This window comes from Aethina tumida, chromosome 3 (assembly GCF_024364675.1).
Source record: "Aethina tumida isolate Nest 87 chromosome 3, icAetTumi1.1, whole genome shotgun sequence".
NCBI classification, from domain to species: Eukaryota; Metazoa; Arthropoda; class Insecta; order Coleoptera; family Nitidulidae; genus Aethina; species Aethina tumida.
In genome coordinates this window covers 16,676,768-16,696,105 of record NC_065437.1, presented here as the reverse complement: position 1 = coordinate 16,696,105, position 19,338 = coordinate 16,676,768, and the positions used below count along the sequence as shown (strand labels likewise).

At 27.1% G+C, this 19,338-nt stretch overlaps 1 protein-coding gene across 6 annotated transcripts in view; it reads right to left on the bottom strand.

Annotated features, from left to right (window-relative positions):
• LOC109596328 (cadherin-99C) overlaps positions 1-19,338 on the bottom strand; it is a 380,168-nt gene that overhangs the window by 325,361 nt on the left and 35,469 nt on the right. For all 6 annotated transcript variants that reach the window (XR_007547600.1, XR_007547599.1, XR_007547598.1 and 3 more), the window contains exons 3-6: positions 2,939-3,004; positions 2,603-2,781; positions 1,161-1,283; positions 390-650 (exon numbers count right to left, since the gene is read on the bottom strand). Coding sequence is in view for 2 of the 6 variants with exons in the window: in XM_049965365.1 (XP_049821322.1) it covers positions 390-650; positions 1,161-1,283; positions 2,603-2,781; positions 2,939-3,004 (629 nt within the window). In the remaining 4 variants the exon portion in view is untranslated. The remainder of the gene's footprint in view (positions 1-389; positions 651-1,160; positions 1,284-2,602; positions 2,782-2,938; positions 3,005-19,338) is intronic.

Sequence of the window (19,338 nt, the reverse complement as noted above, 5' to 3'; positions counted from 1 at the left end):
GATTTAAGCCCACACAATATGGGTTAATTTTGAGTGGTTGGTGTAAACGTATAAATATTCATGTTATTTGTTTAATTTTAATCGAATTATAACACTTCGTTGTGGTTGTCAGGGTTATTTAATCAGATTGTTATGTTTAAGTTGGTGGAGCATAACAAATACCATTTTATTGATTTATGTATAAAAATAATAAACTGTGATTGAATTATTTCTGCGTGGGCAAGTTAAATAATTAAATTGTTACGCGTTTATCTTGGCCAATAATAATTAATAAACGTCAAATATTATTAACGTATAACTATGTTTATGACGTCCTTCATCATTTTGTTCCACTCTACGCATATAGGCTCAGGTATGTAAATGAAGAAAAAAAAAATTAATAAACTTACAGTGGCCACGACGGTGACATAGTACCGCTGGGTCTTCTCGAAATCCAACGTCCTATTGACCGTAACCTGACCCTGATGCGGCAAATTGATGGCGAAATAACCGTATCCGTCCTCGCTGTGGATGCGGCCCCGGCCCATGCCTTCATCGTACAGGTCCAAACCGTCGCCCTTTACTATCGAATACTCCACTAAACCGTTGACGCCCGTGTCCTTATCTTTGGCTAATATGTTCTGGAATATCGTCGTTCCCACGGGAGTCAACTGTAAAGGAAATTGACGTTTTTCAATTATCATAATGACATGTTATGGAGACGCAAAGTTTCACAACTGAATTTATTAATTGTAGATTAAGGAATTTACATATTAGCACTAGCATAAACTGTTCTATTTAATGTGACTGTGGGAATCGTAGACTTTCAAAGTGTTCTGATACGTATGGTAATGTGAATAACAGGATATTATTTTAATTTTGAATATTTTATTGACACACTACATATTTTCACTGAAAACCCAATTAATAAAAGAAGTGAAATCACCAAAATAATTGTATACATTATTAAATTTTATTTTTTATTCAATGTTTAAATACATTGAAATATAACATATCATTATTATCTGTAAATAATTAAAATTAACACAATTACAGAAATTGGTTAATTGTTTTGAACTGTTAATTTAAAAGTACAGTTTTTTATTGATCTGATCTAAAATTAGAAATATTTCCTCAATCAATAATTTATTAAAGGAAAACAATAAAAAATATAAACTTACCTCAGATATACTGGTAGCATATGGCGTATTAACGAACTGTGGCGCATTGTCGTTAATATCAGTCAGTCTTACAATTACTGGTACAGTCCTTTTCTTGTGCGTCGATTTAACCGTGCATATTAACTGAAACAAAACCAAAAAAAGTAATTATAACATACGAGTTTCATGGTAATTTTAATATATTATACAGTTTCGAATAACAGTCCATTTAAATTACTGTTAATTTAAAATTATTGACATAAATCAGCTTCCGGATAATAATTTTCAATGATAAATTAACCCCGAAAATATATAATAATGCATATCCAGGATCTTCGGCCTGTTGCTGTTCTCAACATAATTATTTATGTAAGATTAATCACGGTTACATTTGAAGTTCAAGGAATTCTGACTTGATTAATGTCTTTTCAGACTTTAGCATTGCAATAATAAACAATATGTGGAATGCGCCTTGAGCTAGAAATCAAATGTTTAATGCCTAAATTTGTAAAACATTGTACAACCGCTTTCATACATACATATGAAACTCTGGAATTAAATGCGTGTGTATTATCAACAATTTTACGCTGAGAAGGTTAAAAGTCGTGGAAAATTCTGAGAAACGTGAAAGTGAAATTACGTTTGTTAATTAAAAACGGTAATAAAAAGAGCCAGATTTGTTAATAAACGTGACACAATAACGTACATCATTACAAACAATAAAATGATAAAAGTAATATGAAAAAAAGCACTTGAATGTGCTTGGACATTAATGTTTTAATTATATTTCCAGCATATTGCATATTCAATGCGTACATTGTAAAGTCATCTCCATTCAATAACCAGATGTTGCAGTCAACCCGTCCTACAAAATCTATTTTTTCAATAACATGAAATTGTTATAACGGCATTGAAATCAATGCAATCATAAATGTGGATGTTGCATTCCTTGAAATATCGACTAAATGAAACTGGATCTCAGTTTCCTATTACGATAGTCAACAAAAGATATTATTGAGACATTGTTGGGTGCTAGTTTTGAATTACTACCCCCAATAATAATTTAAATAAACCAGTTGGACGTCGGGAATAATGCAACTTATAACCAGAAACAGAATAATAGTGGAATCAGACAGAGCAGACTCTGTTCCATATATTATGTCGACGTATAATCTGAACAGATCTCGAACAAGTCTACAATCTGATATTTTCGCGTAATAGTTCTTAAACGTAGTAATGGACTAGAAAAACTTGTTCCGCGTCCACATAAAGGAGGAATTGCTTTTCCACGTTGCGAAAGATCCAAGCGGATTTATAACAATGCACATGGTAAATAGACTCTAAGAATTTCTAACGTTTCCTAAATTGTTCGACTTAAATAGAATAATGGATTGACTAGATAAACATGGATTTTTCTGTACAACAAATCATTATTGGCAGGTTTTTTATATAGTAATTTTTACCTGAAACACGATGTGAGAGAGGTTGTTTTCGTCTCTGTCAAGTGGTGAGAGCAACTGCAGTTTCTTTCCATTGAGGAAGAACAATGGTGGACCTTTTGGAAATGACAGATCCAGAAATATGTCGACGTTTGGTTCGCCTGATATCGGTAACTCTGCTGGTGTAGTTTCTTGACTAATTGCTGTAAAAAAATAATAAATAATATTGTTAATATTCAAATTCAAATATATTTAGTTATTTAAATTTTATCGTATCTAAATATTAACGAAAGGAGGCTACAAAACATATTAACGTAATAAATTGGTAATAATTACTAAAATAAATTATATAATACTTACATGACCCTCGGCTTTCTTCAATATCCAAAATTATATTCGACTGTCCATTTTCTACTTCACATAATCCTGAAAAAAAAAATTAACATTACTAAATTATCAGATAATAAAAACTAGATTAAATTACTTTTGATCAATATAATAAGCATAATTTACTGGCAATTATTTTTTTATTAATTTATTATCCCATTAATTATTTAATAGCCCCAAGCTAATTAGTTTCCACCTTTGTTAATAACGTAGAGACAATCAGCATGTCGTTTCTCATGAAAAATGACCGTTCTATCATTTGTGTATCAAAAGTGATGGTTTTATTCGGGTTGAGGCCATATTTTGAAGAACATGGAAAAGTGAAATTTTCAAAGTTCAACGCAATTTTATCCGTAATTTACACTGCAATCTTGATTATTATTTCATCTGTCGGTTTATTGATTGAAGCAGTGGATACTCTTCAATTTTCGAAATCAAGAATAACACGTTACTTACATTCTTTTTATTTTTTGATCGCGATTCTTGTGGTTTTGGTCAGTTACTTGTACACTTTTTTGAAGGGAAAAACTTTGTTGGAATTGGCCAAACAATCTTATTTATTGGATAAAAATTTGGATCGTTTGAAACAAAATTTACGAAAAACAATTAAACCAATATGGATCTTTTGTTTTCTAATTGTGAATTATTTTGTTGTGGATGTGATATTTTTTTTGTTTTCCTATGGTGAAAAAGATAAATATTTAAAATTGTCAGTTCAAACAGTTATTTACATTATTCCTAATATGGTAACATCAATTTTATCAATTCAAATAACAACTTGGGTAATTGTTTTAAAGGAAAAATTTATTATAATTAATAATTGGTTAATAAAAACCAAGGATTACAAAAACATAAAAAGTACTGTCCAAATTCACACAACACTTAGGAAACACTTGAAAATGGTTAATTCCATTTACACAGTTCAAATACTACTATTTGTAGTTCTCAATTATATAAATTTAATTATTTATTTATATGCAATGATTTATATTATTATTTTTGGTGAAGTAATTAACACAGTTCAATTTGTACATTTTGTTAAAATGATTTATCAGTCTGGATTATGTTTGAGTGTTCTAACAAATAAAGTACAAATTTTGGAATTAGAAGTAAGTATCTTTATTATTATTTACTATGAACATTTCCCTTAATCAAAAATGAATTAAATAACTCTCTTTATGTAGATTAATTCAATACTCATCTAAATATCATTTATAGAAATTGACAAATAATATCCATAAAATCGATAACATCCACATAAGTTCATTCAAGTATCTACTTTTAAACATCAACAATGTCGGTGAAATTTGAAGAGATTAGGAACTCAATAGCTCCTATCACGTTCACTCTCCAAATATTTGGACTACGTCCTTATTACGCTACTGAGAATGGCTTACGTTTTTCTTTTTGGAGAGCTTCATTAACAATATTTTATATCGTATCATATTTTGTCATATGTTATTCATCTTATAAATCTGCACGTGACTACAATATACGTGTGTCTGAATCACAAATCATAAATATTGTTTCAATAGTCTATCAACTGGTTACAATTCTTGTTACATTGGACATTTTTGGTTATACATTTTTAAACATCAGAAAGCATTCGAATTTTCTAGGTCAGATTTATAAAATTGTTCAATATATGGAAATTTTTAAATTGAACAGTGATTTGAAAATTCACAACAATTACATATTTTGGTACAGTTTGCAATTAGTTTTGTTGGTAGTTTTTGGTCTATTTCTTTTTGGAGACTGGTTACTGACTATTTATATTTTTAAAGGAATGCTTAAATCCTGGAAAATTGCAATATTTTATTGGATATATCTTCTTCCAAATGTAGTAACCGCTATCACTCAAGTACTTATGGTCACTTGGTTGACTTTTATAACCAAATTGTTCGAAGTCATCAACAATGCGGCAGATAAATTTATGAAAAGTGACGAATTCAACAACTGTTCTAATGAAGATTTTTTAATTAATTATTTAAAGGTTCACAAAATGCTGATGGAATTTGTTAAAGAAGTAAATAAATTATATGCGTTCCAACTTTTCCTGTTCATTTTATACAATTACATTATTTTACTGTCAAATGGTTATTTTATATTGCATAATTTGATATTTCAAACTGAGAATCAAGATCAAAATAAAAGAATATTGATTTTTTTCATAAAAGGTTTTATACAAGCCGTTTTCAACTATTGTTTTATTACTAAACATATCGTTAATTTATCTAGCCAAGTAAGTATTCTCTTTTTCTGTAATGAATTTAATATGATAAATATTGTTGTTTACGCAGACTAACTATCATTACACATTAGTTAATTAAATATTATAGTATAGTTAAATGATTTCATTTATCATTTTAATTTAAAAATTTTTAAATTGCAACTCTAAAAATCATAATTCATTCAATTCTATGAATAGATGATGATAATTTTATGCACTTTATTTATAAATTATTATTTATGATGTTTAATTATTCATTTATACGCGATAACTTATTATTTTTGATGAAAAATTAGCATATTTTAGTTCTACATTTTGTTAAAATTTCCAGTCAATATTGTTTGAGAGCCCACATTATGTAAAAATTGGAAATTATTCATTTTTGTAAATGAAACCTTTACGAAGTTTAACTTGTTATTTTATGTAGCATAATTCAACATTTATTGTTGTCATACACTTGATAAATAACAGCAAAACATAACAAAACCCTTTATGTGAATTAAATAATATCCATTAAATTACATTAACTAATTTATGTTTTTCTAAACATTCCTATAAATTCATTTAGGTATCTGCATTTAATCGTTAACTATGTTGGTCAAATTTGAAGAGATTGTAAATTCCATAGCTCCAGTTTCTATAACACTTCAAATATTTGGACTACGTCCTTATTATATAACCAAAAATGGTAAACGTTACTCATTTTGGAGGGTTTGCGTAACTATTTTTTACATCACATCATATTTTGTAATTCATTACACCTATCATAAATATGCACGGGAAAATAACATACGTAAATCAAACTCCCGAATCATAAATATTGTTTCAACGGTGTATGAAGTAGGCACAATTTTGATTATGTTGAATATTTTCGGTTATGCATTGTTGAATATTTCAAAGGACTCACGATTGTTTACTCAATTTTATGAAATCATTCAATATATGGAAGTTTATAATTTGAACAATAATTTAAATAGTCTGAAAAATTACATGTTTCGATATAGCTTACGATTAGTTTTAGTCGTCGTTTTTGGTCTATTTCTTTTTGGAGATTGGTTGTTGGTTATTTGCATCTTTAAAGAACTATTGCATTCTTGGACAGTTGCCATAATTTATTGGTTATATCTTCTGCCAAATATAGTAATCGTTACCACCCAAATAAATATTGCCACTTGGTTGACTTCTCTAGACAAACTGTTTGAAGTTATCAACAAGGCAACAAAAAACTTTATGGAATGTGAGAGAAATAGGGACTGCTCTGTTGATATTTTTTTAATGAATTGTTTAAAAACACATAAAATGTTGACGAAATGTATTCAAGAAGTAAAGAAGTGGTATATGTTCCAACTTTTCCTGTTCATTATATACAATTATGTAATTTTACTTTCGAACGGTTATTTTATACTGCATCATTTTATATTTCAAACTGAATTTTATAAAAATACAAGAATAGTAATTTTCTTCATAAAATGTTTTATACAAGCTATTTTCAACTATTCTTTTATTACTAGACACGTTGTCAGTTTGGTTAATCAAGTAAGTATTCTTTTTAAATATTTAATGAACACATTTAATTCTATTTTATGCTACTAATACATTAGATAATTTCATATATAGCAGGAATTTGTAAAACAATGCGTTAATGCTCTTTAATATAATAATTGTAAAGATGTCCATATCTAATGAAGAAATTAGCAACGCTATTGCCCCTGTTACAATTTTGTTGCAATTTTTTGGATTACAACCGTATATTGAAATAAAAACAGACAAAATAAATCACTTATTTTGTAATATTGGTATTATCGTGTTTCATATTACCATATATTTTGCTAATTTGTATTCCACATTGTCGATAGAAGATCAGTCATCACACAACTACACCTCAATTGTTGATGTTATTTACATAGTATATTTACGTGGAGTGAGTGTAGGCATGTTATTAATATACGTGCATATATTTTTAGGAGTAAATAAACAAGTTTATTTCCTAAATACCTTTTTTAAAATTATTAAGTTTCTTGAAAAATTTAATATGACATGCGAGGTTAGAAAACAAATTAGATCTACATTTAAGTATAGCCTATTTCTAGTCATAGTTATTCCCATCGGTATTTTTTGCATAGGAGATATGTTGTTTGGTGCAATTCAGTTTGTATCCATGTATGGTTGGCTTAACATTTTACAATTATCATGGGTTTACATTATGCCCAATATACTTTTGGCAATTGTAGAAGTGTTTTTAACACTTTGGTTGAATTTAGTGGGGAAATTGTTTGAAGTTAATAATGCTGTTTTGCTCAAAACTTTAGAAAATCGCGAGCCAAATAATGACTTCTTTAAGAATTTTATTGAAAATGTTTTAAAAGTTCATAATATGCTGTTGACTTGTGTTAAACAGTTAAATGAATTATTTTCTTCGCTGATTTTGATTCATCTGGTTTATAATTATTATGTTTTATTGTGCAGTGTATATTTCGTAACTCACAGTGCATTATTTTATACATACCATGGAGAACATTATAAAGAGTTAATATTTTTTACAAAGAAGAGCATTTTGTCTATTTTCAATTTATGCTTCGTCACCTGTCATGTAATCTACTTAATAAGACAAGTAAGTAAAAAATTAGATAATTCATAATTCTTTCAACATGTTCAGTCCTGTATCTTATATTAATTTGACATATTTTTCCAATAGTTTAAAAAATTATTACATAGGTATTTGGGAACTAGATACATAACAAGATAAATCTGGTATAATTTGATTTATTTACTGACGTTTTATCAAAATTCAAAAATTTTAGCAGTTGTTGATTAGTAAAACTAACAATTTATTGAAATAATTTATTAGAAATATTTTTATTTAACATTTAGTATTTTTGGTGTTCAAAATAACATGGTTTTAATAAATTTATATATAGTATTAAATTTAATATTCCATACATTTCAATTCTTAATTGACTTGCTTTTTTCATAAAATAATGTACAATATTTGATAAATTGTAATGTCGTAACGTGTCACTTAGCAACTTAATAACTTAAGTAAATACCTTTGTTACGCTTAATTCATAATAGTCATTTATTGTTATTTATGTAAAGCGAAAATCCAATAAAATAAAATTATTTAGTGTACTAACGTTTAAATAAACGCACACATTTTTATTACCGATTAAATCCATTAGTACTTCTTTAACACTGATAATGACCATTTCGCGAAATTATCCAATACTCCCAATCTCCATTGCCTTGATCATTTTTGGACTGCGTCCATATTATGGACACGAAGGAAAATTGCACATTTCTTTTTGGCGTTCGTGTATAACAGCTTTTTACGTCATTACATATTTAATTGTTTGTTATTTTTCAATGAAGGTGAAAATCATCAACAATTTAAGTTTCAATCCTACGAAAGTTATACATTTTGTTATGTATGCATATAGGATGGGTACAGGTGTTATGATGCTAGTGGTGTTTGCTCATGCATTTATGGCTAACAGAAGCCGAATACATTTTGTTGAAAACTTTTTTGACACCTTCGAGTCACTTGAGAAACGTAAAATGAAAGGTGAAATAAAACGCCATATCAAATACATATTTTCTTATAGTTTAAGATTGATTCTTGTCGTGATTGTAGGAATCTTCGTAATTGGTGATTTGTTTTTTCAAGAAATGCTGTTCGGTTCTCTAGGTTTTTTTATTGTTATAATGACAAGTTGGACACGCATATTACCTAATATAATAATGGCCAATATTCAAATACTTTTAGCCAGTTGGTTAAAATTCATTCAAAAAATATACGAAGTGAATAATTTAGATTTACGTAGATTGTTACAAAATTATGAAAAAATCTACTGTTGTTTAGAAGAGCCTTTGGAAAATGTGTTGGAAACTCACAAAAGACTCCTAATATGTCTAAAAGATTTGAATAACATATATTCTTTTCAGCTCTTTTTGTTCACGGTGTATAGTTATAATAATTTATTGTGTAATGTGTACTTTCTAGTAGAGACTGCAATGGTTCATACAGGAACACTTAGACACGAACTGTTAGCAGTTTATGCAAAAAACTGCATTCAAAGTACGTTCAGTTTATATTTAGTAACTTGTCATGTGGCTAATTTAATGAAAGAAGTAAGTATTTAATTCTCTAATATTAATTTCAAAGTTTCAAACAAATTAGGAAAATACATTCCAATATATAGTTGTAATAAAATAATAATAAATAAACACTATCAACTAATAGATTAAGCAATTACATTATAACATAATGCTTTCGTTAATGTAATAAATTTTATTCGTATTTATCATTTATTTATAAAATTTACTATTCAACTTAGAAAATGTCTATCTCAATAGAAGAAATCGGTCGTGCCATTTATCCCATTCAGATCACACTACAATTGTTTGGTCTCAGTCCTTACGAGTTTTCCAAGAAAACATCATGGCGATATTTTATGTTAAGATTATGCATTACCCTTTTTCATATTTTATTGTATTGGTTTATAATGATTATATCGGCACAAATTTCAAGTGGAAAAGCAGAAGAAGTACAGGAATTTTATTACAATTCAGAGGTTATAAAAGTAACAGTTCAAATATACATTTATGTTCTTATTTTTTTCATGGTTTTGATGTTTACTTACAATTTTTTTAATAATAAAAAACGTTTAAAATTTATATATAATTTGCTTGATGTAATCAAAGATATAGAACTAGTAGATTTTAAATTGACTAACGAAATTCGAAAGGTGATTAGATATATATTTTGGCACAGTCTGATATTGATACTAGTTGTGGTGTTTGGAATATATTTGATTGCTGATTATATTTACATTATATATTTTTTTAAACCTATTTACGGTTTTATAATAATATTAATTGAATGGACAGTCATTCTGCCTAATTCAGTATATGCAAATATCCTAGTGACTATTGCCATTTGGTTAGTTTTTATTGAAAAGCTCTATGAAGTTAATAATCAAGCTTTATTATTAATAATACAAAATCGAAATAGAAATGACAGTTTCTTTGTTAAATATTTGAGAAAATTTATTAAAATTCACATAAATCTTTCTATTTGCCTTCACAATTTTAACAAATGGTATTCAACCCACCTTTTCCTAGTCATAATTTATAATTACACATGTCTTTTGTGCAATGTTTATTTTTTAGTTCACAATAGGCTTTTTGAAGTAGGTTCGATATATCAACGTAGTCTTTTTATTAATTTTATAAAAGACGTCATACAAAATATAGTCTGCTTATGTTTTGTTACATGTTATGCTGTTAATATGAAATATCAAGTAAGTACCTTCCGATAATACATATTAATTTAGAGTTAATAGTTAATAACTTCACATTTGTTTTGTACAGATGTTTTCATAGTTTAATACACATTTCATTCGTAGAGTTCATAAGCTTAAATAATGTTATCGTCATATAAAAGCTTAAGGCTGGCTTTTCGTCCAATTTCCATTAGTTTACAACTGTTTGGACTACATCCATTTTACACAAATAATAATAACGAATTACGTTTTTCTTATTGGAGAGCAAGTGTAACTATTTTCTATTTGGTTACAAGTTTTGTTATTACGTATTTATACTACTCACAGGATGTAGGAAACGATGGACATATAAACAGATACGTAGTTGTGACACTTATGTCGAAAACGTATTTTCCAGGACTAATGTTTTTAATGTTAATTTCTTATATCTACCGGTTTATTAAATTTAAAAGTGACAAGTTACTTGTATCTCAAATCCTTAACATAATACAACTTCTCGAGATTTCAGGAATGACCAATGAAATTAAGACCTGCATAAAACACGTATTCCGATATACTTTACATTCAGTTTTAACAGTAATAATTGGTGTTTTATCTTTTGACACTCTATTTTCTCAAATTTTAGGTGGATATAAATATGGTCATCTCATTGTTTTCATGATAAATTGGCCTATTCTCGTTTCTAATGCTGTAATGGCGAACAATCAAGTTCTAATTGCCTCTTGGTTAATGTTAATACAAAAATTGTATGAAGTTTTAAATATTGCTTCTTATAAAATATTTAACAGTTTAAGAAATGATACAGATTTTTTAAACTCAATAAATCTATTACTAGACATCCACAAAAAATTGACAAAATGTTTGAGTGATTTCGGACAATTTTATTCATTTCGGCTTCTTATATTTATTGTATTTAATTACCTTACAATCTTATTAAATCTGTATTTTATAATCAGTTATACGGTGTTTGAAATTCATATTAATGATAAACGTACTTTTATGACATTTTTTATAAAAACTGCTGTCCAGAGTATGTTCCATTTATATTTTGTAACCACTCACATAGTTGCCATTGTTAAACAAGTAAGTAAACATTTCTTTTAATTCAACTTTTTTACATAGAATAGAGGCCGCCTAGTTATTAATTCAGGAATAATTAATAACTATTAATGTGACTTTTAATATTTTATTAAAAGATATGGTTCTGTTAAATTAACTTCCACTAGTACGTAGAAAAATTAGTGTATTACTCTCTATTATGGTTGTTTTAATACAAATATTTATTAACCCCATCGGATCATAAGATATATTAATTCATATAATACATGATGTAAACATTCATAACTTCATTCGTACAGTTAATCTGCCTAAATAATGTTGTCATCGAACAAAATTTTACATATTGCTTTTCGTCCAGTTTCGATTAGTTTACAGTTTTTTGGATTACAACCTTATACTAACAAGGACAATAAATTATATGTTTCTTATTGGGGAATTTGGGTAACCCTCTTCTATTTGGTTACAAGTTTAGGTTTTCTGTATTTTTCTTACTTCATAGACATAGGAAACGAACAACGAATTAACGGATCCAAAGTTATTTTAGTAATATCGAAATTGTATGTACCTGGATTAGTATTTTTAATGTTGGTTACTTATATTTATAGATTTATTATTATAAAAAATGATAAGTTACTTGAATCTCAAATCATTGACATTTTGCAACTCCTCGAGAATTTAGGAATGACGAGTGAAATTGATGGTAAGGTGAAACTTATATTTCGATATGCTTTGAATTCAGTTTTAACAGTGATTTTTGGAGTTTTAATTTTTGACATTTTATTCAGTCAACTCTCAGCCGGATATGCATATGGTTATCTTCCTTTTTTAATTGTACATTGGCCTGTTCTTGTTTCTAATGGTGTAATGGCGATCAATCAAGTGCAAATTGTCTGTTTGTTATTATTAATGCAAAAAATGTATGAAGTTACAAATATTGCTTGTCTAAAAAAGTTTGGTAAATATTTAAGAAATTATACAAATTTCTTAAACTCAGTAAAGGCGGTTCTGGAAGTTCATAAAAAACTAGCAAAATATTTAAGTGAATTTGGACAATTATATTCGTTTCAGCTTTTTATATTTATTGTGTTTAATTACTTCATAGTCTTATCAGAAGCTTATTTTATAATAAATTACACCGTATTCGATGCCCGTACCAACGAAAAATACATTATTATTACATACTGTATAAAAACTCTCATCCAAAGTGTGTTCCATTTATTTTTCATAACCGCTCATATAGTAGCCATTATTAATCAAGTAAGTAGAATATTCACTTTTAATATGGTAATTGTAATTTATTTGACAATCGTTCGCGACAACCTACTGTACTGATAAACTCTCATTTTACTTTTTCCATTAATAGAAAAGATATGTCGAATGTACCTTGCTTCTCGTTCAGTTTCTATTAGTTTACAAATTTTTGGTTTGTATCCATTTTATTCGAACACATACAATAAAATACGTATTGGAAAGCATGTGTGTCAATTTTTTATTTGATAACAAGTTTCGGCTTAATGTATTTTTCCCGATTTGTGGGCATAGGAAACAAACATCGAATCAACAAAGTTGTAACAATTATATCAACACTGTATATACCGCGATTAATGTTTCTGATGCTGGTGACATATCTATAGATTTATTAATATTAAAAATGACGAGGATTGTCAGTTACAATTGGGTCTAAAGTAAAATATATATTTCGATATAGTTTGAATTCAGTTTTAATAGTTATATATAGATTTAATTTTTGTTATATTGGTGGTAATTTGAATATGTTAATTGTAAATTGGCCTTATCAGGTACTGCTTGTCTTCTGATTAGTATTAACTGAAAAAACGTATGAAGTTATGAATATTGCTTGTGACAAAATATTTATCAGAAATATGAACAATGACGCGAATTTATTAAATTTGCTAACTTATTTATTGGAAGTTCACAAACAAATAACAAAATCTTTAAATGATTTCGGACAAATATTTTCATTTCAGTTTTTTATCTATTATCTTTAATTATCTTACGGTCTTATCAAATGTTTATTTTATACACTGTTCTGTAACATTTTTTACAAAAACTGCCGTTCAGAGTTTTTATAACGACTCATATAGTCACCATAATTAATCAAGTAAAAAAATGTGTGTTTTTAATTAAAAAAAACTTCTTTTAACCTTGAGAAATAATATTATAAATAAAAATGTGCGGTTTAAATTATTTTATATAGAATTTAATAGAAATTTCTTTAAAATTTTATCATTTTTATACAAAAGGATAAGCTAATAAGCTATTAGATTAGGTTGAATTAAAATGTAATCAAATTCATCGTTTTAAACAGGTTGTCATTCAGATGAATTTAATTAAAAGTTAGTTCTCATTTTGTTTTGGATAATATAATTTGTTAAAATCATTTTTTTACGGAATTTCATATAATAATAATGAAGAAATAATTAGCATTAGCATTATGTTTAATTAAATATGTAAAAATTTACTACTCCCACTAAGTCGTACGATACGTTTATTAACATAATAATGTGGGCATTCATAACAATTATCATAATTTAGTATATTTCATTCCTAGAGTCGATCTATTTGAATGATGTCACTACGTAAAAGCTTAAACCATGCTTTTCTTCCGGTTTCTATTAGTTTACAAATTTTCGGGCTGCAACCACTTTATATAAATAAAAGAAATGAATTACATGTTTCATATTGGAGAATAGGCGTGACAATATTCTATTTAGTAACAACTATCGTCTCCACACATTACTCCAATTTTATAGACGTAGGAAATGAGGAACGAATAAACGGATCGAAAGTAATAAAAGTTATATTATTAATGTATACACCGGGATCAATGTTTCTAATGTTGGTTACTTATATCTACAACTTCATTAGAATTAAAAAGGATAAATCACTTGTATCTGAAATTTTTAACATAATAGAACTTCTTGAAAGTTTGGAAATGAATGAAGCTGTTAAGGATGCTATAAAGAATATCTTTCGATATAATTTAAAAATGGTTTTATTAGTTATTTGTGGAGATATAATATTTGATATTTCATTTGGCGAATTTTTACATGGGCCTAAATACGGTTATCTAACTATATTAATTGTTAATTGGCCATTTTTTGTTGAAAGGGCTGTAATGGTGAACAATCAGATATTAATAGTCTCTTGGCTAGTATTAATTCAAAAAATGTTTGAAATTATTATAATTGCTTCCAACAAAATACTAGAGAGGAGTTTACGAAATGATACAACTTTGTCGAATTCGGTAAATGCGTTATTGGAAGTTTACAATAAACTTAGAAAATGTGTTGATACTTTTGGAGAACTGTATTCATTTCAACTTTTTATATTTATTGTGTTTAATTATCTTTCAATCTTATCATATGCCTATTTAATATTAAATTATACCGTCTTTGGGATTCATACTAATGACAAATATATTACCTTTACTTTTTTTTTTAAATCAATTGTCTACAGCATTTTCCATTTAATTTTTATAACAACTCATGTAGTCGCCATTATTAACCAAGTAAGTAAATATTTTTTTAGTATTAGTAGAGAGTTGTAATAACAGTATATTATCTTAATTTAAAAAAAACTTATTTTATATTAATCTGTCTATTTGAATTTGGTAGTAATAACAAATATCCATTTGATAATTGTATTTCGATCTATTCTTAACATATAATTTTAATTATTTTATAACATTGATAACCATACACATATGCTTAAATGTATCAATTTTTAATTAATATAAATTTACTAATTCCATTAACTCGTACGATACATTAATTAATATATAATGTTATACAAATATTAATAATCTAATTGTCATAATTTAATACAGTCCTACAGGCGATCTACTCGAATAATGTTGTCATTACATAAAAGCTTAAAACATGCTTTTCGTCCAGTTTCTATCAGCTTACAAATTTTTGGATTGCAACCATTTTACATAAACAAAAATGGTGAATTACGTGTTTCTTATTGGAGAATATGTGTAACAATTTTCTATTTTGTAACAAGTGCTATCGCCATATATTATTCTAGTTTAATAGATGTAGATAATGAAAAACGAATGAACGGTTCCAAAGTCATAAAAATTATATCATCAATGTATATACCAGGATCAATGTTTTTAATGTCGGTTACTTATATTTACAGATTTATTAGAATTAAAAATGACAAGATACTTGTGACTGAAATTCTTAATATAATGCAACTCCTAGAGAATTTAGGAATGTCTGGTACAATTGAGATTAAGTTAAAAAGTACGTTTCGATATATTTTGAATTTAGTTTTAATAGTAGTTTTCAGCTATTTAATTTTTGATATATTGTTTACTGAATTTTTACAAGCTCCTCGATATGGTTATTTCATCGTTTTAATAACATATTGGCCATTTCTTATAGCTTACACCGTAATGTCTAACAATCAAATCCTAATCGTCTCATGGTTAATTTTAATTCAAAAAATTTATTTAGTTATAAATGTTGCTTCTAATAAAATATTAGAGAGGCGTGTACGAAATGATACAGATTTAGTGAACTCAGTAAATGTATTATTGGAAGTTCACAAAAAACTTAGAAAATGTGTTGATAATTTTGAACAACTATATTCGTTTCAGCTTTTCATATTTATTGTGTTTCATTATCTAACATTATTATCACACGGTTATTTTATATTATGTTACACTGTGTTTGAAGTTCATGCAAATGACAAATATTCTACATTTGCATTTTTTATCAAATTTAGTGTCCATAGTATTTTCCATTTACTTTTTATAACTACTCATGTAGTCGCCATCGTTAACCAAGTAAGTAAACATGCATTTTTAATTTAGTAATAGTAATTGTTTGACGCCCTACGACAACAATAATTTATTTTAATTATAGAACTCCAAAGTAATAAACATCATTCAGTACATTTTATGACAAAGACTAGTTGATACACACACATTCACACAAATGTCGATGTCGTTTGAAAAATTACGGCACGCTTTCTCTCCAATTTCAATAATTTTGCAAATATTTGGACTTCAACCATTTTATATAGACAAAAATGAAACAGTAAGATTTTCTTCTTGGAAAACTTGCATAACTGTGATCTATTTTCTGATAATGTCCTTTTTAATATACATTTCCAAATTGGGTATAATGGAAACTAGTGACCGATTCAATGGATCAATAGTTCTTCAAGTCATAATCATCTTTTACAGACCAGGACTAATAGTGTTGATGGTTGTCACTTTTGTTCTCAGATTCCGCATGATTAAAAAGGACATGTTTCTAATAAATCAAATCTTCGATATAATAAACATCCTTAAGGAGTTATCGATGTCACAAGTACTAAAATCTAATGCGAATTATATGTTTTGGTATAATCTGAAATTAGTTCTCATTGTCGTTTTTGGTAATATTATTTCTAATATACTGTTCGTTTTGCATTCGTATGGAATTCAATATGGTTTTATTCAAGTTATCATTGCTTCTTTACCCTACACCTTTTGTGAAGTAATTATAGTGATTAGTCAAGTTGTGATTGTCGCCTGGTTATTGTTAATTCAGAAATACTATGAAATTATTAATGTTACTTTAATTAAACTTATAATGAATGATAGGATTGATTTAGACGCAGTTCAGATCTTATTGGAAGTACACGAAAAGCTTAGAAAGTGCGTATGTTATTTGAATGGACTATATTCTTTTCAGCTTTTGTTAGTTTTGATACTTAATTATTTTCTATTGTTGGCACATCTTTATTTCATCTTAATTTACATGGTGACCACTGTGACTGTTGATTACAAATACTCGGCTTTCATATTTTTCTTAAAAATGTCCATACAATGTATTTTCAATTTCAGTTTTATAACAAGCTACGTTGTCGCTATGTTGAACCAAGTAAGTAATTATTTAAATTCCATCAACTGTAACAATACACCACTAATGATATTGTTTACAAAAAGGTTTTAAAATATTAGTTTACTTTACTGTATCACAAAGTCGATATCGTATGATATGTTACTTCAGAATTTTTCTCCAATTTCTAAGACATTGCGTATTGTGGGCTTGACTTAACTTTTAACAGAAAATTATGTATGACTTTTCACGGGACGTGCTTAGCCGTTATTCATTTAGTCTTAATATGTAAATGAATATATACAGTTATAGAGCTATAAAAATGTTGATAAATCTAATGTTATTGAAGTTATATCATTATTATATAATAAAAGAACAATGATTGCTCTATTATTTATATAATTTATAATATTAAAAATATTTTAAAGTTATTAAAAAAAAATTTTTCACGTTTTAAAAAATCTAGAACGAATAAGAGAAAACAAATGAAATAATGGAGCACTTTAAACGTACTCGGCGGTACTGTTTTATTTTAGTTACAGTTGTATGTTGTATATTTTTTACTTTTGACATATTATTCAATGAATTGATATGTGGCAGTATTTTTGGTTATTTTGAACCATTATTGCTAATTTGGATCCATATGTTTCCTAATATAATTATGGTATATAATGATATTTTAATAGTTACTTGGCTGATGATAATACGAAACATTTATGAAATTATTAACACTTTTTTAGAAAAAGTTTTAAAAAACTGTATTTTAGTCAATAGACGACTTCTAAAAATTCTCAAAATGCTGACACAATGCCTAAACCATTTTAACTTGTATTTAATTACTTCACCACACTATCAAATTTATATTATGTAATTAGTTATTTACTATTTGATTTAAACTTCAAGTACAAACACAGATTAAATGTATTTTTTGTAAAAACTTCAATCCATTATATATTTCATTTATGTTGTGTTGCCTTCATGATTAAACAAGTAAGTTTATAAAATAAGTATATTTATAATGTATACTTACATTTTTATTCAGTTGTTCAGCATTTTTTTTTTCTTTTGTGTCATTTATTAAAAAAAGCTATTCTTAGTACCCTAACTGTACAAGTGTTTACTCTTGATGGATTTTACTAATTGAATGAATGAATAAACATGTAACCAATTCATAAAAATACATTAACTAATATAAAATTTATTACAACTAAAATACGTAAAATTGATAATTATAGAAGAAACCAACCATCGTAACTCAATAAATATTTTTTCAGTATATGAGCTAAAAACATGTCGATAACGTTTAAGGAATTCCACAATTCTTTCATTCCAACCGTCAATTGTATACAATTTTTTGGTTTACGTCACCATTATATTAAAGATGACCAAACGGTGCATTTGTCCCTTTGGAGATCGACCATTACTATATGTTATATCGTGTCATTTATTGTCTCATACTATTACAGTCATACAATTTATATAGATCATAAGGATATCCGCAAAGGATCGACTGTTATAGAAATTTTACATTGGGTTTACAGAACTGGAATCGTAGGAATTATGTTATTCACTTTTTTTAACCGAGCTTTTAGTGTTAAAAAACACTTACCACTTATAGGACAACTTTATAACTCAGTTCAGTTTCTAGACGAACTCGGTATGACGAACGAACTAAGACTAAATCAAAAGTGGATCTTTCGGAACACTTGTTTTTTAATTGTCATTGTGATATTTGGAATATATTTCCTTTTTGATTTATTAATCTGTCAGATATCCTTTGGAAGTATGTATGAAATTTTAAGCATTATCTTAATAGTCTGGACAAATGTATTGCCAAATATAATTATTGCAAACATTCAATTATTGTTTATCACTTGGTTATTAAATATCGAAATGTTATTTAAAGTCTTAAACGTTGCTTTACATAGAATTTTAATGAGA